Consider the following 22,500-nt stretch of genomic DNA (forward strand, 5'->3'; position numbering starts at 1 on the left):
CCTCTTCTTCTTCGCCAGCTCCGCAGGACAGACGTCAGGTCTTCCATCCAGGAGGGAGCCGGGGCAGTTGCCGAAGCAACAGGGCCCGACTGCACCTGTCCGGAAAGACCTGAGACTGTGACAGCATCACCAACAGCAGGAACAACAGGAACAGGTCCAGGAACAGCAGGAACATCTGAAAGTGAATGAGCAGCAGGCACCTGATCTGAAAGGGAATGAGCGGCTGGGACAGCAACAGGTACGGCAGGCACGGCAGGTACCACAGGAGAGACAGGCGTCCTGTCGGCAGCTACCGTCATCCTCGGCACTGGCGGCAGGTCCAGGGGGGTACTCTTTGGGCAGCGGCAGTCCGGGGTCGGCAATACAAAGAACCCAGGTGGCGGTGGCACCGTCCTGATTGGCACGGCAGGAATTGGTTCTGGATTGCAGCCGTGGGTGTTACCGACATGACATGTGGTGTGTACACCAGGTGCGGTGACATCTCATATGCTGGTGTCGAGATTGTGGTTGTTGTAGTGGTTACCGTATCATGAGTGACCACTGCCGACCCCGCCAACCGCTGAATCAACCCCTGCAGTCCCCCAGCGACTTCCCACACCTGTTCCAGGTCGTCCTCGCTGATGGCAAACCTGCGGAAGCAACAGTCGGGTTAGTTAGAGGGGCTTCCTCGCGCCTGGGGGGGAGAGAACCCCACCCAGAGCGGACGGAAGACCCCGAGTACAACTGGACGTCCGTTACCAAAGGAGTCACTGGACTTTCCGATGACTTCTTGTGTCCTCGTACAGCACCCCTGCGCCTTTGCATACACGTTACACAGGGCTCGTTGCGGGAGCACTCTCGCCCCCGACAACGAGTACAAACCTCGTGAGGATCTACATCTACATCCAAGGTCGTCTCCCACGGATGTAGCACCTGCGGTAACATAGATAGATTAGTAAGAGGGGTTCCCTCACGCACGGGGGGAAGACATGCCCCACCCCGAACGCAAGGAAGACCCCAAATACAAAATACAATGAAGAAGCTGAGCGGGGGGCCGGAAGGAAGACGAAGAATCGGCTACCAAGGGAGTCGCGGGAGAGCTTTCCGACGACTTCCTGGCAGACCTTCGCTTCCCCCACCCCCGCACAGCAGTGAAAAGTAATATGAAAATGAAACAGAATACTGCCCTTGCGATTCACTTCATAGAACTTAAAGGAGAAAAGATCAATTCCCGGGTAAGAACGGAAACTTGATCCAATAATATGATGCTATCATAAAATATATATGAAAATGAAACAGAATACTGCACTTGCGATTCATTTCACATAAAATCGTAAGGATCAATTCCCGGGTAAGAACGAAAATTGATCCAGATTAAATTTCATGCAATCAATAAATGAAAATGAAAGAATATTGCAATTGCGAATCCACTTTCATTGCATTCTATTATACAAAATTAAAAGTTCGTACCGAGCGCAATCACACTCTCGGTAACGAACGCACAGGGCAAAAATATAATGAAAAAAGTACTTACATTTTTCAATTACACCCTTTCCGCCCAAATACATGATCGGCGCGAGCGCGCCCGCCCCTCGGCACCGAGACATAATTCAAGGGTTCATAATTAAGTAATGAAAATGAAAACAGTGTACTTACAGTTTCATTTTCAAGTCAAACAAACCATTAGTAGAAAACACAATATAAACAAAGCATACGACGATGAAGCGGGCAGAGAGCGATGACGAACACGTCCTTCACACCCGCAGCGGAGAAAGCAAAAAGTGATTTGTTTACCTCCCAGTCGCGCGGCGCGCGACTGTCGGACAAGCAGTTAACTACCGTTCTCCCCTTGTTCGAAGCTTACGACCGTTCCAGCTGCCGCTAGCTACTTCCTATTGTTAAAGGACCGATGGTTTGTATTACGTATCGGAACAACTGGAAGTTCCCGTCCGTTCTTCTCTATTCCAGGTTAATCGCCTACTGTGAGATACTCTTCTTTCAGCAGCAGTCTTCTTCCAAATTCTAGAAATTACAGGAATTCGAGCATAAGCGAGGTTCCCGATTATCGTGTAACAATTATCGGGGATTCTCGCTCACTTTGGACCGTGGTCTCGCCTAAGTGTTTGGAGATCGTAAAAAACTCGAACACTCTGAGTGCGCTAGAAATTCCGTAGAATTCTAAGCACTCTGCGAAACCCCCACCGAATTCGTCAAACGATATCGGCTGGTGGTCCTCTCGATTCCCGTAGAAATCGAGAAAGGGGCAGGATCCCTCCTCAACGACCGGGGCTTACGTCAGGTAGGACCCGAGGGTCCCCCCAGTAGCGCAGCCCCTAACGTGGGATCTTACAGAGAAATCTCTGTAGGATCCCTCCCCTTTCCCTCGTAGCCGTAAGGAGAGAGGTAATGGGGGAGGAATTGGATACTGGCTCGCCTTCCCAGCGGAACTAGCAGTTGGAGAAGAAAAGGAGCAGCCATCGCCTTACGGCGATGGCCTCTCAGAGCCTGGGAAAACGTATCGTCAGGAGAAAACGTTTTCCCTGAGGAGGGTTACGACTCATACTGTAGGTAAGGGTCTGCCGCCACTGTGAACGTCGTCTGGGTGGGGCTGATCGACACCTGACAGGAGAGAGCCGATACCGTCCTCCGACTCATTTCAGTCCTCGTCGAGGTCGAAACCTCTCAGGAGGACCGAAGGGGTATTCAAATACGGTGTCCGAAGACACGTAAAAACGCCTCTGTCGCAGTAGAGGAGGTGGAAGTAGCTTGTTCGACCGGCCAGAACTAAGAGCGCCTTCTTGTCCGGAGACGAGAGACTACCTGTTTCAACACAGTTGGCAAGCTCCGATCGTGGCAGACCCACCGTCGATTTGGGTTCCCTCTCGGGCCCCAAAACGACTCGAGCCGAGACGTGGCTCTGCTGGTGGGAGCGGCGATCCTTCCCCGAGGTCGTTGTGCTGACGAATCAGCACCATAACCTCGGCAAAGTTCCTCTGGATCTCGGAAGTCACAGCATCTTGCAGAGTAGGACCGTTAAGCCCTTCGAACAAGAGCATATTCCGAGAACCTTCCTCCTAAGAAGGGGGAACAGCGACAGCCCTCTCGGTCTTCTCCATCCACTTGCGCATACGTCCTGGCCGGTCCAAGAACCGTGCCTGGCACGTAGGGCGTCGTGGTGGGATCATGAGGGGCGCACCCCTCACGATCACTCCTCAATACCTCGCTCCTCCCGGTGTAACCCGAGGAGGTTGAAGGTACGGGAGAGGCAGACCTGACGCTCCCTCCTCGCTCGCTGGCAGAACCAGCAGGCTTGGAGGGCTGCAGCGATCGTCAACCCGCGGTGGCGATCGAGCTGCAGGCCTGGTCGAACCGTCTCGCTGTGGAGAACGGCTGGACTGAGCACAGCGGCCCCGATCTCGAGTGTCAGAAGAGCTGGTGCTGGTTGCCGTACCCGATCGCTCTCTGTGAGAGCGACGGTCAGGCGACCTGCAGGCTCCACTGTCACAGTGAGACCGGTGCTTGTCCTCACGGCACGTCACGTCGCTGGTTCCAGCCGTGGCTGGCACCGGCGAACGGGGGGACCTCTTCCCAGCCTCAGCCCGTGGCCGGTCGTGGACCGTCACGTCCCCGGGTAGCCAGCTAGTCGCCGCGAGAGCGAGAGCTGGTCTGGTGAGAGTCGCGTGAGCGGCTGTCACCAGTCTTCCGCCCCGTGCCGTGAACCTGACGCTGAGCGGGCTCAGAGGTCTGGTTCCTGGCTGCACGGTCGCTGGTAGGCGACCGTACACTCGGTACCTCCCGCGAACGAGAGGCCGAGACGGACCCTGATGCAGTGGCAGAACCACTGACAGCCAGGAGGAAAGTACCGGTGTTAGCCGGTACCCCTCTGGTCCCCGTAGTCTTCTTCCTTGCGGAAGAAGAGACGGGCCCCGCTCCCGAAGGAGCAGGAGGACCAGCGGAAGGAACCCTCCCGTCCCACCGAGGTGAGACGGGTCCCGAGAAGCTCCCGAGGGAGACTTCTTAGGAGGGAAGAGGCAACCTTCTTCTTCCTCGGCTGTAAAGCCTTAGAAGTCGAAGGGGAAGAGGCGGCAGCCGACGACGATGAAGAAGATGAAGACGACGACGACACCTTCCTCCTCTTCTTCGTCAGCTTCCTCAGGACAGACGTAAGATCTGCTATCCAGGGCGGAGCCGGGGCTGCTGTAGCCGAAGCCACAGAGCCCGGACGCACCTGTACAGACAGACCAAAGTCTGGGGTAGTACCACCACGAACAGGGACGACGTCAGCAGGTATGGGCATCTCAGGAACAGCAGGCACAGCCAGCACAGCAACGGCAGGGACAGCCAGCGCAGCAACGGCAGGGACAGCCAGCGCAGCAACGGCAGGGACAGCCAGTGCAGCAACGGCAGGGACAGCCAGCGCAGCAACTGCATGGACAGTCAGCCCAGAATCGGCAGGTACGGCAGGCAGCACCGGAAACACAGGAAGTGGAGCAGCAGCCAGCAACATCCTGGTACCGGCGGCAGGTCCAGGGGCGAGCTCTAGGGCAGCGGAAGTGTGGTCGCGGCAGCGCGGCAACCACGAGCGGCGGCGGCACGCCCCCCTCTCGGTACGGCGAACGGCACTTCACAGCGGCTGTAGGCAAGACTGTTACCACGTGAGGCGAGTACACCAGGTGAGGAGGGACGTCGTCACCTGGAGCGTGGTCACCACTCCATGGGTGACCGCAGTAGGCCCAGACATAGAACCGCAGCCCCTGGACACTAGCACGCCCTGCAAATGGAAGGACGCCCATACCTCACCAAGGTCCACCCTCGTGGCAATAGCACCTGCGGAAATAACAGTAGTAGTGATTAGTGGGGGGGAAGTCCCCTCGTGCGGGGGGGTGAGCCCCACACCGAACGAGCGGAAGACCCCGAATACAATTGTACATCGGGCACCGAGCGCCCTCCCCCGCGCTCGACGGATCGGGCGAGGAGAAGAACCCAGATAACCTCCCCCCCGAAGGGATGTCACAATTGAATTCAATGGAAATAAATATGAAATGATTGTACTTACAAATCAGTTTCACTAGATAAATAGAAAAAGAAAAACACAACCATGCGAAAGCAACGACGATGAAGCGGGCAGAGAGCGATGATACACGTCTACACGCCAGCAGGCCGAAAGCAAAAGTTATTTGTTTACCTCCCAGTCGCGCGCGCGCGCGCGCGCGCCTGTCGGACAAGCAGTTAACTACCGAACCCCTTGTTCGAAAGCTTACGACCTATCCAGCTGCCGCTAGTACCTTCCTATTGTAAAAGGACCGAAGGTTTGTATGCCGTGTCGGAACAAATGTTACCTACGGTAAACAGCATTGAAATGTTGTAATATCTTTCTTATTGAAAGCTTCTTAGCAAAAGGCAGACAATATTTTATTTATGTTTGCTTAACTATCCCCTCAATCCGAGGCTAAAACCACGATTGTAGGGGAGAGACACGGTTATTCATTCCATCCCGCAGGAGAGAGACATGTTACCGACCACTCATGACCGACACCTACATGATACTGCGTTGGTGTCTAAGCGATAGCAGTCTCGTTAGCCGACTGGCCTTACTCTTCCAGAGTTGCCAGCTACTCCATTTAATAAAGGAATCTTATAAAATTATTATCGAACTTCAGGAAGTTCTTATAATGCATATCTAAGCGAAACAAGACTTCGATAAATCTAGAAGCTAAGTAGGTGTTGTCTTAACAATCCCTTTAAGCGTAGTCCTTCCTAGGAAATTCCTGGAAGGATACTGGTAATTGAGTTGCTCAGCAAAGAAGTAACTACGGTATGTGCTTATGATTTGCCGTATCGTATTCTCATACAGCAGATACTCTACTACCTTCTTTCCCTGCCGAGGCAGATAGAGAAAGGATATTCTGGCGCCTGGATCCTTGCACCTAGCGCCTGGAATGTTCCGCGGCCTGGAATGTTCCGCACGCTAGAAAGGAGACTCGCTCCTGGAACGTTCTGCTTGTGTGGAAGGTCCCGTGCGCCCTGACAGTTCCGAGCGCCTACTAGACCCCTTTTAGAAAGAGGCCTCTTGCCCGGAAACGTTCAATGGAAGGATCGTTCTGATTGCCACTCTACTATAAGGCTCCTTGCTCTAGCCGTCTGTTTTTCTGGCGCAATTTGCGCCAGGCTGGCGCTTCGTCTCTTTGAAGGCGCCTTGCGCCAAGAAAAATTTTCTAGAACGCGGCTCGCGTTTGGTTGTAGGAACGCGGCTCGCGCTAGTCTGTTAGCTGGAACGCGCCTCGCTGCTGGCTATAGGAACGTAGCTCACGCTAGCTTGCTGGAACGCGGCTGGCTCTTGCTCAGTGTTCTCTTAGTTTTCAGAGAACGCGCTAGATCATCGAAACTCCAAACGTACATTCTTCGTCTTTTCGGATGTAAGATGAAGAGACGCACTTTTAAAGGATGCCTTATCAATGGCTATCCTTGGCAGTCTGGGACGTTCTACAGAACCTGCCGAGGGGACGCCTGACCGGTGGGGGTTCTCCCTAACCTTCCTGCGGCTGTCGACTTTCCTCCTCCACTGGGTCTGGGAGTTTGGAAGAGGTCTAGGCCTGGAAGCGCTACGGAGCCAATCAGACGCACCCTCTACTGCACTGGGAACACTATATTCACTTCTTACCTTTTTAGAGCTCGCCTTTTGAGCTCCATCCATTTATCTTCAAATTTGCACATATGAATTTGTAGATTCTGTGGAGTAAGAAGGTGATGAGGATGCAACAACTACTAGAATTGTCAATACTCTAACTGCTCGTTAGTACGAGAGCTCTTAAAGCTTCTAAAGGAAGCGTATCTAGTTATATGCTTTCTGACTTCCTAAAATGACAATTTGTCGAAAATTGCATTTTTCCTAACTATACAAACCTGAGGTCCTTTAACAATAGGAAGGTAACTAGCGGCACCTGGGACGGTCGTAAGCTTCGAACAAGGGGAGAACGGTAGTTAACTGCTTGTCCAATCGTGCGCGCGCCCGCGCGCCCGAGAGTGAAGAATCACTTGCTTTAGGCCCATGCAAAAAGTTGCAGAGTGAGGGGTGGCATGAGGTGGGACTATATGTAAAGGACCTCAGGTTTGTATAGTTAGGAAAAAATGCAATTTTCGACAAATTGTCATTTGTTCCGATACGTAATACAAACCATCGGTCCTTTAACAATAGGAAGACTCACTTCTTGGTGGAATCTGAGTCTTTTTTGGTGAACAGACTGGTGTTCGTCCAACCCTGGAGTGCCTCCCTGGTCGTAAGAGCAAGGGAGGGATCCAAACCTCTGTCCGATTGATCGGGGTGTGCACCGCAGGATCAATGGTCAGACCTCTGGGCCAAGTACTAAGAGAGAGGCAAGCGTATCTCTTCGTACCAGCAAGCAAGAACTTGTTCCTGTTTGCAAGAGACAATCATAAAATGATGGGTTTGTCTCAAATTGGCATCCACTTCCTCCCCCTTGTTGGAGGAAGTGGTGGATATTTACTCCTATCCCTACTGAAAGGGATAGGATGGTGCTCTATTGAGTAGCTCACCTGATCTCGTCCTTACCCAGCAGGGTGACGACCGTGTCCCTCTACCCAGAGGTAGAGGGAAGAAAAAGATGGGAAGAGGAGCCAGTCACACTCATTCCTCATCCATTCTTACGGTCACACCAGGACTCGATGCTGTTCAGCCTGCGAGGGTCTGGGTTAACTACACAACGTGTTGAGCAACCACCACGGTTCCCAAGGAAAAAGATCCAAGGAACTGTGGGCAATATCCCGAAGGTAGAAGGAGGTGCATGCGGTCCGGTTGGACCAGGCGCCTGCCTTCATTACCTGCGCCACGGAGAAGTTCTTGCGGAACGCGAGAGAATGATGAAGAGGCGTCCACACTCATCCTGGGTGTCGAGTTTCTTCAGACAGCTCCGTCGCGCCTTCACAGGACAAAGCAGCATAGCCTCGTATCGGAGGCGGTGAAGTCCATTAGGGAGGGTATTGTGAAGGACTCGAAACCAATCGTCAGTTACCGAAGGGTTCTGAGTCTTCGCTACGAAGATCGGTACGAAATCGAGCGTCACAAATCCCCATCCCTTTGTGCTTGACTTCTCAAGAGAAGTCATGCAGTTACCTAAGACGAAAAGAAGGGGATAGTCGTATGACCTATCCCTCCCCTCTTCTCGACTTTGGTTATGTACAGTACTCATACTGACAAGCTATTAAGACGAAGTAATGATTGCTCTGGAACAACCGAACTAAGTCCAAAGCATAGTTCGTAACTGACTCGGGCGCTCTGACAGCTGCCGACTGACTGGTTCGGAATCAGTAGAGGCAAGTTGTCCAAGCATCCGGGTAAGTCACGTGACCTTCGCCTTTAAAGAGTTATGCTGAGAGACCAAACAAATAAAATATTTGTTAGTCACCGATGCCGGACGGCGCGGCGATGATTCTCTTAATGCATAAGCTCAAAAGGCGAAAGTCAATTGCCTTCAAAAGACCGAGGTCCCTGATGGCAAGAAAATCTCATAGACGTTGAATCTCAGCTTAAGGAGAACAACACTATGTGACGTTGAAGACGAAGGTAGGCAATGATGCAACCTACGTCTTCCAGCTGAATCAAGAGAAGGAATCTCAAGATTCTAAACCTGTGCTTACAAATGACTGAAAACGCTAACCGCCATTTCATTGCTGTCCGGTGTGCAGTGAAAGCGGGCGTTCTTCAGTAATGAAACACAGGGGAGAGCCGCCTGAAGAACTGCCTTCTCATGGGCTGAACGTTTGGAAGTAAAGCTGGCAGGTGTGGGAGTAGGCGATGTCTTTCAATACATCTGCTAATCCGGGGTGAACAATGAACAATTGCACACCTCCGAATACAAGATATTTTGAGGACAAACTCAGATTCCGCAAAAATCATTCGCATTATCGAGATACGATGCAGCAAGAGACTATTACAGAATTCTGTTACCGTGCGGTAAACAGAAAGATGAGAGTCGAATAGATATCTCTGTTTAAAATTCTCGCAATACCGAAGACGATGAATACTAGCGTCACAGCAGTAGATGGTCATTCATGTATGCGAGAATCTCCGTTAATCAGAGACTTAAGTCCGTGATTGTTGGGCAGAGATACGGTTGGTATTCAATCAAAGCAGGTGAGAAAGACATAACCAACCGTCCATCTCAAAGCGGCAGCTGGTACTGAATGCCTCGGGCAATTCAATACGCAGTAGCTGTCGCTGACTCGTCATCCTGAGTTGCCAAGTAATCCTTCCACGAAGGAATGCGTTCGGCTAGAACCACCGAGCATAAAAAGATATGCTCGAGCAATTATATTTATGCGAAAACGAATTTCGGTAAATATAAAAGCTTAAATGGTGTTGTTGTGACAACACCATAAGTATATAAAATTGAAACTGGAACTCCTGGGAGGTTGCAGGCAACCTGAGTTGCAGTTCATTAGAATACTTTTCGTCTAAGTCGCAATCCGTAGAATAACCAGGATATGCGCCCTACCCCTCGGACCATTCAACTGCTTAGCAGAATCATGTCGCGAGTTAATATACGTAGTATATTTGTAGGATTCTGAACAACGATCTCCATCCTAAATTCTTTCCTTCAAGAAAACAAAATAAGGATTGGAGATCGACCACCTTCGGTCTCTATCAAAGAGAGTGAAGAAGTCTTCCTCGAAGGAAAGCTTCAATGGTGAACAGAATACTAAGACGATAGTTCAAGCCAAACTGGATATTCCCGTCCGTTCTTCTCTATTCCAGGTTGGTCGCCTATTTGAGATAGTCTTCTTTCAGCAGCAGTCTTCTTCCTAATGCTAGAAATTCCAGGAATTCGAGCATAGGCGAGGTTCCCGATTATCGTGTAACATATCGGGGATTCTCGTCTCGCTCACTTTGGACCGTGGTCTCGCCTAAGTGTTTTGGAGATCGTAAGAAAACTCTAACACTCTGAATGCGCTAGAAATTCCGTAGAAATTCTAAGCAGTCTGCGAAACCCCCACCGAATTCGTCAAACGATATCGGCTGGTGGTCCGTCCTCTCGATTCCCGTAGAAATCGAGAATGGGGCAGGATCCCTCCTCAACGACCGGGGCTTACGTCAGGTAGGACCCGAAGGTCCCCCCGGTAGCGCAGTCCCCAACGTGGAATCCTACAGAGAAATCTCTGTAGGCCCTCCCTCCCCTTTCCCTCGTAGCCGTAAGGAGAGAGGGAGGAATGGAGGAATTGGATACTCGCTCGCCTTCCCAGTGGAACTAGCAGTTGGAGAAGAGTAGGAGCAGCCATCGCCTTGCGGCGATGGCCTCTCAGAGTCTGGGAAAACGTATCGTCAGGAGAAAAACGTTTTCCCGAGGAGGGTTACGAACTCTCACTGTAGGTAAGGGTCTGCCGCCACTGTGAACGTCGTCTGGGTGGGGCTGATCGACACCCTGACAGGAGAGAGCCGATACCGTCCTCCGACTCATTCCAGTCCTCGTCGAGGTCGAAACCTCTCAGGAGGACCGAAAGGAGTATTTTAAATACGGTGTCCGAAGACACGTAGAAACGCCGCTGTCGCAGTAGAGGAGGTGGAAGTAGCTGATCGACGGCAGAACTGAGAGAGCCTTCTTGTCCGGAGACGAGAGACTCTGGTTCAAGACAGAATCGGCAAGCTCCGATCGCGGCAAACCCACCGTCGGTTTGGGTTCCCTCTCGGGCCCCAAAACGACTCGAGCAGAGACATGGGCTCTGCTGGTGGGAGCGGCGATCCTTCCCCCAGGTCGTTGTGCTGACGAATCAGTGCAATAACCTGGGCAAAGTTACTCTGAATCTCGGAAGTTACAGCGTCTTGAGGAGTAGGACCATCCAGTCCCTCCAACAAGAGCAGCTCCCAAGACCCTCCTCCTTCAGAAGAAGGACCAGCAACAGATCCCTGACGGTTGCCTCCAATCACTTGCGTGTACGTCCTGGCTGGTCCTAAGACCATACCTGGCACGTGCGGCGTCGTGACGGGATCGTGAGCGGCGCATCTCTCACGATCACTCCTATATACCTCGCTCTTCCTGGCGTATGCCGAGAAACTTGAAGGTATCGGAGAGACAGAACTGACGCTACCCCCTCCCCCCCCCCTGACGGTCGCCTCCAATCACTTGCTCGTACGTCCTGGTTGGTCCTAAGACCATACGTGGCACGTGCGGCGTCGTGACGGGATCGTGAGCGGCGCACCTCTCACGATCACTCCTAGCTACCTCGCTCTTCCCGGTGTAGCCCGAGGAAGTTGAAGGTAGTGGAGAGACAGACCTGACGCCTCCCCCCCCCGCTCGCTGGCAGGACCAGCTTACGTGGGGGGGCTGCAGCCGATCACCAACCCGCGGTGGGGATCGATCTGCAGGCCTGGCCGTAGCCGCTCCCACCTGGCAAGCGGCTCGAACTGAGCACGTCGACCCCAGTCCCGTGCGTCAGACGAGCTGCTGCTGGTCATCGTATCCGCCCAGTCCCTGTGGGAGCGGCTGGTCAGGTGACCTGCAGAGCTCACTTTCGCGGTGAGACCGGTGAGCGTCCTCGCAGCACGTCAAAACCGCTGGTACCAGCCGAGGCTGGTACCGTCGGTCGAGGGGACCTGGGGGACCTCTTCCCAGCCTCAACCATGGCCGGTCAGAGACCGTCACGTCCACCCGAGGTACCGGCTGGTCGCTGCGAGAGCGGGCCGCTGGCCTGGCGAGAGGTCACCTGAGCGGCTCTCGACAGTCTTCTGCTCCGTGCCTCGGTCATGACGCTGAGCGAACTCAGGCGTCTTAACTTTGGCTGCACGGTCACCCGAAGGAGACCGTACACTCGGAACTTATCGCGGACGAGAAAACCGAGCCGGTACCTGGCTTAGCAGCAGAGCTGCCAAGACCAGGCGAGGGTGTACCAGCAGTAGCCAGCACACCCTTGGTCCCCGTCTTCTTCTTCTTCTCAGAAGGGGAGACGGGCCCCGTTCCCGAAGGAAGGAACAGGAGGACCAGCAGAAGAACCCCCCCCCCGTCACACCGGAGTGTGACGAGCCCTTCGAAGTTCCCGAAGGAGCCTTCTTAGGGGGAAAACCCGGTTACCAGCTGGTCGCTGCGAGAGCGGCCGCTGGCCTGGCGAGAGTCACCTGAGCGGTTCTCGCCAGCCTTCTGATCCGTGCCGTGGTCTTGGCGCCGAGCGAACTCTGGCGCCGAAACTTTGGCTGCACGGTCTCCCGAGGGAGAGCGTACACTCGGGATCTCCCGCGAACGAGAGACCGAGCCCGGAACCTGGCGTAGCGGCATCGCCGCTAGCACCAGGCGAGGAGGAAGTACCAGAGCTAACCGATACTCCTCTGGTCCCCGTCTATCTCTTCCTTACGGAAGGGGAGACGGGCCCCGCTCCCGAAGGAGCAGGAGGACCAGCAGAAGGACCCCCCGTCCCACCGAGGTGGGACGGGCCCTTAGAAGTTCCCAGAAGGAGACTTCTTAGGGGGGAGAGGCAGCCTTCTTCTTCTTCGGCTTATGGCCTTAGAAGTCGAAGGGGAAGAGGCAGCAGCAGACGAAGAGGAAGTGTACACCTTCCTCTTCTTCGTCAGCTCACGCAGGACAGTCGTCAGGTCCTCCATCCAGGCCGGAGTCGGGCGGGCCTATTGCCGAAGCAACACGGCCCGACTGCACCTGTCCGGAAGGACCTGGGACGGGGAAGACACACCATGGGCAGGACCAGCATGGACAGGCGCAGGAACCAGGAGCGACAGGAACAGCAACCAGCTCAGGAGCAGCAGGAACAGCGGCAGCAGTAAAAAAAACAGAAGGGACAGCCAAGCCAGTAGCGCGGAACCACATCAGCGACAGGTACGGCAGGCCCAGCCATCGCCTCGTAGAATCATCGGCAGCCAGCGGGAAGCTGGTACTGGCGGCCGGTCCAGGGGCGAGCTGCTGGAACAGCGGAAGTCTGGGGCAGGCAACACGAAGAAAAACACAGGCGGCGGCGGCATACCCCACCCTCCTCGGTACGGCGGCGACCGGCCCTATGAAGCGGCAGAACGGCGTCACCGACACAGCATGGGGAGTGTAGACCAGCGGGGGAAGCGCATAAGCGCCGTGAAGGTTTTGTAGTGGAGACCGCTCCAAGGTCACCGCCCCAGACCTCGCTAGACGCTGCAGCAGATCGTGGATGCTAGGCACGCCCTGCAGCCGCAGTGGCCCATACCTGTCCAAGGTCGTCTCCCACGGATGTAGCACCTGCGGTAGCACAGACAGATTAGTAAGATGGGTTTCCCTCACGCACGGGGGGGAGACATGCCCCACCCCGAACGGAAGGAAGACCCCAAATACAAAATCGAGGAAGCTGAGCGGGGGGGCAGGAAAGAAGACGAAGAATCGGATACCAAGGGAGTCGCGGGAGAGCTTTCCGACGACTTCCTGGCAGACCTTCGCTTCCCCTACCACCGCACAGCAGTGAAAGTAATATGAAAAATGAAACAGAATACTGCACTTGCGATTCACTTCATAGAACTTAAAGGGGAAAGATCATTCCGGGTAAGAGCGGAAACTTGATACCCTAATAATATGATGCTATCATAATTATAAATGAAAATGAACAATACTGCACTTGCGATTTCACTTTCACAGCAATAAATCGTAAGGATTAATTCCGGGTAAGAGCGGAAATTGATCCAAAATTAAATTTGATGCAATTAATAAATGAAAATGAAAAGAAAACTGCATTGCGAATCCACTTTCATTGCATTCTATTCATACAAAATAAGAGGCTCGTGCCGAGCGCAATCAAGCTCTCGGCAACGAACGCACAGGGCAAAAATATAATGAAAAAGAGTACTTACATCTTTCAATTACACACTTTCGCCCAAAATACATGACTCGGCGCGAGTGCGCCCGCCCTCGGCACCGAGACATAATTAAATTCAATTTCATGAAAAGAGCGGAAATCGCCGCCTCTACGGCGATAGCTCCATGTTGATTCATAATAATAATGAAATGAAAACAGTGTACTTACAGTTTCATTTTCAAGATCAAACCAAACCATTAGTAGAAAACACAATATAAACAAATGCATACGACGATGAAACGGGCAAGAGAGCGATTGACGAATCACGTCCTTCACACCCGCGGCCGAAAGCAAAAGTGATTCTTCACCTCTCGGCGGGCTTCGCGCGGGCGCGCGCACGATCGGACAAGCAGTTAACTACCGTTCTCCCCTTGTTCGAAGCTTACGACCGTCCCAGCTGCCGCTAGTTACCTTCCTATTGTTAAAGGACCGAGGGTTTGTATTACGTATCGGAACAAGTAGGAAGTTAGATCTTATATTTCCTTCATCAAGTTCTAACACTTATACACGTATTAGTGAAAAAAAAAATCAATATTTCCCTTATTGCAAAATATAAGTGTCTACCGAAAAATTCGGTAGTTTCACGTAATATATTCTTCGAAATTTCGAAGCCAAATTCATTAAAAAGTTAATAAAAGCGTATGCCAAACCAAAGACCCAGTACTTCCCTGCAAAAGACAGCCCAGAAGGTCGATGGCGATGAAAAAACGAAAATCAAGTCAGGAGGTAGCAACAACGTATGTTGACACTACCGCGACAGAGAAAATCTGGTTCTAGAACGGTAATCGTTCCTATTCCTGCCACCCAGCGGCAGGGGCGGTAGATCACCTGACCTACCTGCAGCGTGTGCCGCGAAATTCGAATTTCTGTCGGGGACGACGGAGTCTATAGCTAAGTATATATCTGCTGGGTAAGTTCCATGTACAAAATTACAACTTTTGAAGATTTATATAAATCTTTATTTTGTAAATTTTGGTGATAATGGCTTTTGATGATGATGCTTATACATTTTCATCAAATAGTGATATTGATAATTATGACAGTGATGATAGTAATATGGATTTAAAAATTATTGTACATATATCAGTTAACATCCACACACATATATAATGATTCAACCAAATAATAACTGTTGTATATGTTTTGTCATTTTAAAGGCATTCTTTGAACAGCTAAGGATAATCTGCGACACAAGGCAATTACAACCACATGTAACATTAGGTGATAAGTTAAAAAATGATTAAGAAATTCACTGAAGTTGATAATGCATAATATTGCCATTATCCTTAAGTGTCAACCCCATACCACCTCCTAGGTTAAGGACCACATGGTTAATGATTTGGTGAAAGTGTAGCCTTTAAGCATTAATGAAATTTATTTTTGATTAATTTGAGAGAGTAGTCATGAGATGTTTAGTTTTGTAATGAAATTGCGTAAAATTTGGTAAAATTTTTCTGCCAACTTTATTTGTCCTGTGAGTAGGGACCGAAGTCTGAGCTACAGGCTAGGCCATCCTGCCAACTACATCAGGTGAATCAGTAAAAATCCTGCAAGTTATAGTATTTCACAACAGGTGATGTGTAGAAATACGGGTTAAGTTCCGTGACTCCTCCTTAGATTAAGCCAGCCTTGTACTGGTATGGGCTCTTGCTTTATTGGAGCCCATAGATGTAATCAAACCTAACCATTACTAAAACGCTAAGCCCAAACTAACCAGGGTATTTCTATATAAGCATTAGGTATTTCTACAGAAGCAGTCCACATGGACGGCAAGGATCGTAACTGCGGATAGGACATCCACTAATGATTGGGGCGTCCAATGTATTTTGCTGTGTTTAGTACTGACCCCTGGGGGTTAATTACAGTCGTCCAAATAAATATTACTTAAAATCCTTGTTCAGTGGGTAAAACTGCATAGAAAACCCACAACTGCCATAGTCTAGGCCGCCACGGATAAGTACCCTAGATCTACCAAGCATTCCGCATCGTTCATCTCCGCGAATACGAAAGCCACCAGGAATTGGGGCATCAAATGTATTTCGCCGTGTTTAGTACAAGCCCCTGGGGGTTACTAATTACAGCCGTCTGAATAAATATTACTTAAAATTCTTGTTCAGTAGGTAAAACTCCATAGAAAAACAGCAACTGCCGTGGAATAGTAATATAGATCTACCCTAACCAGAACTTACCCACCTAACCTCACTTAGGGCACAATGCCCTTTGTAAACCTAAAACAATAAAATTCAGGTAAAAGTAAATTTTGTTTAGCTATAAATCCAATTAGCCTACAAAGGTCTCAGAGTAAATTAAAACCAAGGCCCAAGAAATTCCACTAAGTTTCGACCAGGTTATGATTAAATTAAGGCAAATTGAGTTTACCAAACTTTATGGTACCTATAGCTAGGCTACTAGGCTAGCTGCACGTTGGAAAAATTAATGCCACTCACTACCTTTAGTTGCGTCATGGTAGAAGTTTAAGTTTCTTCACTTATCTCACGTTCTGCACAAGTTAGGGAAGTTTTGGTCATACCATGTGATTTAATATTAATTGTACAACTAAATTATTTTTTTCCTGAAATCAATAAGCTAAAACACAATTGAATTAAGAGTAAAAGTGAAGAGAGAAGCATGAAATTCTTTATACCAGTTTTAACTTATCATCAGATTTTGTATCATTCAAGCGATCAAGATAAAATAAAAAGGATCACCTGAAGAAAAGCGACCCCAATACACGCTGGGGTCGCTTTTCTTTAGGTGGAAAATATTGGGGTCGCTTTTCTTAAGGTGAGGAATTAACAAGGTAAATAAAAAAGAAAGTAGGGTAAAAAACCGCATGGTACAGGGGTGGACCATGTACAATCAACGTGAACAACCCCAGAAAAAGTACATTATAACGCGTCCTGACATCGGAGATGGGCATCAGTCGTGACTTCTTGTTGGTGAGAAACGGAGCTAAAGACCTCTACTCCGGTGTCAGGACGCTTTATAATGTACTTTTCTTGGGGTTGTACACATTGATCGTACATGTTCCACCCCTGTACCATGCGGTTTTTTACCCTATGACTTACTCTTACACACAAAATGTAAGCATATAACCCTACAACTACAATTATTGGGGACCCCAGTGGGAAGCAGGATTTTTGGGTGGGGGGAGGAGAAAAGTGATTTTCAGGGCACTACCGAACCTAACACAACCACCTAACCTAACCTAGGACCTTGTACCCATACCTAGGCCTAGCGGGCTCCGCAACCCCCTGAAGGCCACAGTGAGCCCCCTACGACCATCCCCCCCCTTAAGGGCACTACCTAACACATCCATCAAAGTAGTTTTTATTCAATATAGATCTAGCCTATATTTTTTCTCCTTTTTTCTATAATATTATGAAGATTGGAGACACCAACAAGCAGGGCCCGTTTAGTATCTTCAGATGGAAAATATTGGGGTCGCTTTTCTTCAGGAGGAAAATATTGGGGTCGATTTTTTTCAGAAGAGGTATTAAGGGTCGCTAATCTTCAGCTGATCCAATAAAAATTGTGTTTTCATACAATAAATTCACCCTGAACTCACTGGTGCTTTCAGATGCGTGTGATAGGTATGTGAAGAGAAAATGTCTTATTATGTAGCACTTCTACTTAACTCGACTTAAACAATAAGGCCCAGGTGAACAATGATCTACATTATAGGGATGGGCAAGTACCGGTACAAGTACCGGTTTTTCCGGTTACAGGCTTCATGGTACATTACTGGTAAAAATCTCAGTACCGGTAATTTACCGTTATTGCTGTTAATTAAGAAATAGTAAAAATGCCTCTCACTATGTGCTGATTGCTGAACCACTATAATACTCACCACACATACAGTACAGTGAACAAAGTAACACCAGTTCTTTTAAAACTAATAGTATCTGTATGACACTATTTCTAATTGTGCTGATACGGCAAATGCAACTAGGTAGATTCATTTACTTCTTTTTTGCTTACTTTTATCAATCGACCTACTGTTCTGCATTAGAATAAAGAGTACTACACTAATTTCAACGAGTTGCCTGGTGGAAGACTACTGTATATCTTAGGTATGAGGAACAGAGTCGAATATTATTATTATATATCTATCTCTCAATATATATATATAATATATATATATATATATATATATATATATATATATATATATATATATATATATATATATATATATATATATTTAGATATGTGTATAGGCTAAACATAGAATATTTATACAGTAGTTATGAATCCTCTTTAAATAAATTATCATAATATGCAGTGTTATGCATAAACTTTTAATATAAACTATCTCTGAATTACCATTATCACTAATGAAATAATTGGTGGAATCGCGGAACGCATTAGTAACCACAACACACCATTAACACGACTCGACACCATCTTACCATTTACCTAACTTGCATTGCGGGAATACCATTTAGCAACAGCTCCAACATACCACTCACGATCGCCTTGCTAGTGAAATACATTTTACCAGTAAAGTACCGGTTTTACCGGTAACGAAATTAGCGGTACTTGCCCATCCCTACAAGACCCTTTGTGTTGGTCCTCCCCAGTAGCAGTAAACAGTTGCCAATTAGCGATATGAGAAGTTTGCAGTTTTGACAATATTTACCGTGTTATGTCATTAAATTTTCTGTAAATATATGCACAGAATTCCCATTATGTCTATCGAACATTTTCACTCCAATGTCATGTATGTGAGTATGTCTGGACATATATGATGATAAGGAGAGAGAGAGAGAGAGAGAGAGAGAGAGAGAGAGAGAGAGAGAGAGAGAGAGAGAGAGAGAGAGAGAGAGAGAATAATCTGATGAGGTATCGATGGCGGGCGGCGGGAAATTCAGTTCAAGGAAGAATTCGAAATCTATGGACAGACTTCGCACTCTTCTACTCAAGCTAAGCTTTAATCAGGTTGGTTCAGCAACTGTTTTTAACGTTCTTATATGAATAAATTTTCAAACATAAGAGATATCAGAGTTAACTGAGTGATATGAAATAAATTCTCAGTGGAGTAATAAACAACGAAGAACTAAGAAGGATTATTTTCCTTTCAGGCTGAGACAAGTACGGATGCAACTTAATACGACATATTCTTCATTTTCTCCTCACATATCACATGCATCTAAAGTCTGAAAGCACCAGCGTATTCAGGGTGAATTGTTGTATGAAAATACAATATATATTTTGTCTTGATCGCATGAATGATGCAAAATCCGATGATAAGTAAAAACAGGTATAAAGAATTACATATGCTTCTCTCCTCACTTATACTCATTGTAATTCCTTTGTGTTTTATCTTATTGATTTCATGAAAATGCGGATATATAATCTGAAGGCAGATATTTTTAAATTACAGTAGTAAACATAGCTCATTTTCCGTCAATTATTAGTGATCTCCTTTTAATATAAAAAGTGTTAAAGTGTTATTTATACCATTCTCAGAAACATTCAAGTAATGCAAGATAACTCAGAATACATGAACATGTCAAATCCCCTATATATGACACTTAATTTCACCAGACTTGAGTTATCAGAGAGGTAAATACTAATATTTTTCTTCTAGATACTAATCCTCGTAAATTTAAATTAAAGACTTATATCGTTAAGAATATCTTTAACTAATCTTCCGGTAACAGGATTTAAAACCCTAAAAGAACTTTATTGCATTTTCTGAAACATGCTAACGCTATTAACGAACTTGTAATAGCTGCTTATGGTAATGGATGTAATTATGGAAGCATAAAAGAGTAATAAATGGAAAAATTATTGATCCACGAAACTCACCAAGAATGAGGATTATTATCCACCGTAGTGACAATTTTTTTTAACGTAATTTTACACTGATTTAAAGCAAGGTCTTGTTGCATTATATCCACCGGAACTATCTTGGCAAAAGATAAAACCGGCACAGATGACCATAGCTGTCATGACGTCATAATATGGTATTCAATCTACGTAACTAGAACGTTTGTATTATTGGAGCTATTTACATTGCTGTTATTTTAGGCCTACGATTCTGCTAGCAGCTAACCCATCGCTAGGATCTCGTAAAAAAATAAAAATAAAAAGCAAAATACGTCCATATAAACAAGACTTCAGTGAACGTTCAAGGCATAAAATGTAATCGAATAAGAAAATGCAATAAAAGGAGGTAAAATATAAAATAAGCAGGACAAGTAATAAGTCTATACTTACGTGTTCGGGAGTGACGCAGTCGTGGATACTCATGTCGCCTATGCCAAAGAGGGCTTCACCTTCGGAGTCTAAAACAGCGCAATATGTCGCTGTGGAGGCGCCCTCCAGGCGTGCCAGTCCCCTGCAGTCCTTTGGGAGGAGAGTTTGTTTATCTTACTTTACAATTATAAAAAGTTTTCATCGAATTTCACAGTAAGGTGAAAATAACCGACAGAAAGTATAATAATCATACTTTCACTCACGCCTATAAGTATATTACACACACACACACACACACACACACACACACACATATATATATATATATATATATATATATATATATATGTATATATATATATGTATATATATATACATACATACATACATACATACATATATATATATATATATATATATATATATATATATATATATATATATATTCTTTAACAGTGCAGGGTCTGTTCCATGAACTCCTTGCGATAAGAATTTTATACTGACTTTTCGTACCAGTGAAATTAAATACAAAGGTTGAACTACAGGTTGGCATATCAGCTCTACTCTATCTCTCTGATGGAGAATAAGACAAACCACAGCTCTATGCTAGCATTGTGTATCACACGACTAAGATGATTTTACGTTACGGTGCAAGATGCAATGTCGTATATTAAGACTGTAGTAACAAGAAGTTACATTAACTACAAGAGGAGTTTACATTACCTTCTACACAAGGCAAAGAAGTCTAAAGACACTTCAATGTGGTTATGCTACTCGACACTATGAAGTCAAAATCTTGCTTGCAATAATAAAATACAATATACAGTAACACAGCAACACAGGCTTAACAATAAGAAACCAATTCTTAGTATTAATTTGTGTCCAGAGATGTTATGTTAGTCAGGTATGCAACCATTTGCTTTCGGGCACTCTTAACCTAGAAAACTACGTACAACATCTGTTTAAAATATTGAAATAAATTGGCATATACTCCAACAGTTTAACACCTTCATCGATGTGCTGGTATTCAAACTAAAAAGCCTGTCTACTGTTTTCAGCGATACAGTAATCTCAGCAACTACGATAACTCTTCAAGATAAAGGTGACTATAAAATTACAGCACTCCAGGCGTTTAACTTTTATCTTAGAATAAAACCTACATTTAAGGACATCTTTTTCTCACAGAATTTTAACCTTAATTCTTACAGGGAGATCTTTTCATTTTATAAGTTGAATTGATGTTCAGAGACTTAATTTTAAATGTAATATCTTAAGACATTTAATTTATGTTTAGGGACTCCTTCCTAAAGGGTAAAGCAATTGATTTACAATGAGTATAGAAATCACTTTATAACATTTCAAAACAGCAGTGCAATGTTAAACCACTGACTAAAACACTTTGACCCATTTCATCCAAATTTTGTCCAGACATGTGTTAAACAACATATTCATATAAAGGATATCATTAGACCATAAATGAACATATGTCTTCAAATCAAGTATATTTTGATAGTTTCTCTTAGTTTAAGCTGTGGCACACTTGTCCCTGTAGTGTTGTAATGTAACGAAACCCTAATTGGGATTATTTGGTCCCCGTCAGTATCATGCAAACCAACTTCAGCACAGTCGACTTTTTGAAAACCATTCGCCCGTAAATAAGCATTTGTCTTTGTTTGCTTTACTTCACTAGCTGGACAAACATCCAGTTGTGAAAATAATGCAGGGATAAAATTGTTTTCCAATTTCCACAACATCAAATGCTTTGGGGGACAATTTGCACCCAAATCGAAAAGTGATATATGTACTAAGAAAACAGGCTGGAAAAGGACTAATAAACTACATCTTACATACACTTAATTGTAATTTCATACACCAGCTATAGAGTTTAAGCAGTTTGAATAATCACATTAGAATAAAATGTTAATCAGATTTTAAGACAGTTAACAACATACTCATGGATTGTACGTCTGTCATTGTAGAAATGTTTCAACTCTAAAAGATCCCACACAATGGATTTTGATATAATGAAATCCATTTCTAAGCCATGAAAGAATTTCTTGAAAGTAACATCACCATTTCAGATTGAAAGGGTTAAGCATTATTTGTGGATTACTTCTTCGTGGATACAGGATTCCAATAACTTCTCTTTACTAATGGTGGTCAGTATGCATAAGGAGAAATACAATTTCGATGCCTTTCCGTTATTTCTAACTGATTTTAATTACACCGTGTTGAACACTGTTGTTTTTCCCTTACATTTGCCTGTTCTAAACTATAATCAATTAGTACTCAACTTGGCTCATATGCGCTAATTCTTCTGCGCTTTTATGTCTATTCAAGGATTTCTCAATGTATGGTATAAGCCCAGGGGTAGAGCTTAGTTTGGTGTGAGGTGTGAGCTGTGAGAGATCTGAGTGCTTGACTGGTCAGATCTTCTGGCACATCCCTGGTATGTGGGGGCTGTCATTGTGTCCTCTGAGCATTTAC

At 46.8% G+C, this 22,500-nt stretch overlaps 1 protein-coding gene across 4 annotated transcripts in view; it reads right to left on the reverse strand.

The window, feature by feature from the left end:
• Window positions 1–18,245, reverse strand: part of LOC135219934 (uncharacterized) — a 276,412-nt gene extending 258,167 nt beyond the window's left edge. The window contains exon 1 of one of the 4 annotated variants that reach the window (XM_064257162.1): window positions 18,222–18,245. In XM_064257162.1, coding sequence (XP_064113232.1) covers window positions 18,222–18,224 — 3 coding nt within the window. In that variant the 5' untranslated portion in view covers window positions 18,225–18,245. Of the gene's footprint in view, window positions 1–17,377; window positions 17,835–18,135 lie in introns of those variants that run through there. The other 3 variants (XM_064257159.1, XM_064257166.1, XM_064257164.1) reach the window with 3 other exon arrangements.
• Window positions 18,246–22,500: the final 4,255 nt, after the last annotated feature.

The sequence above is a fragment of the Macrobrachium nipponense genome, chromosome 1 (genome assembly GCF_015104395.2).
Source record: "Macrobrachium nipponense isolate FS-2020 chromosome 1, ASM1510439v2, whole genome shotgun sequence".
Classification (NCBI taxonomy): domain Eukaryota; kingdom Metazoa; phylum Arthropoda; class Malacostraca; order Decapoda; family Palaemonidae; genus Macrobrachium; species Macrobrachium nipponense.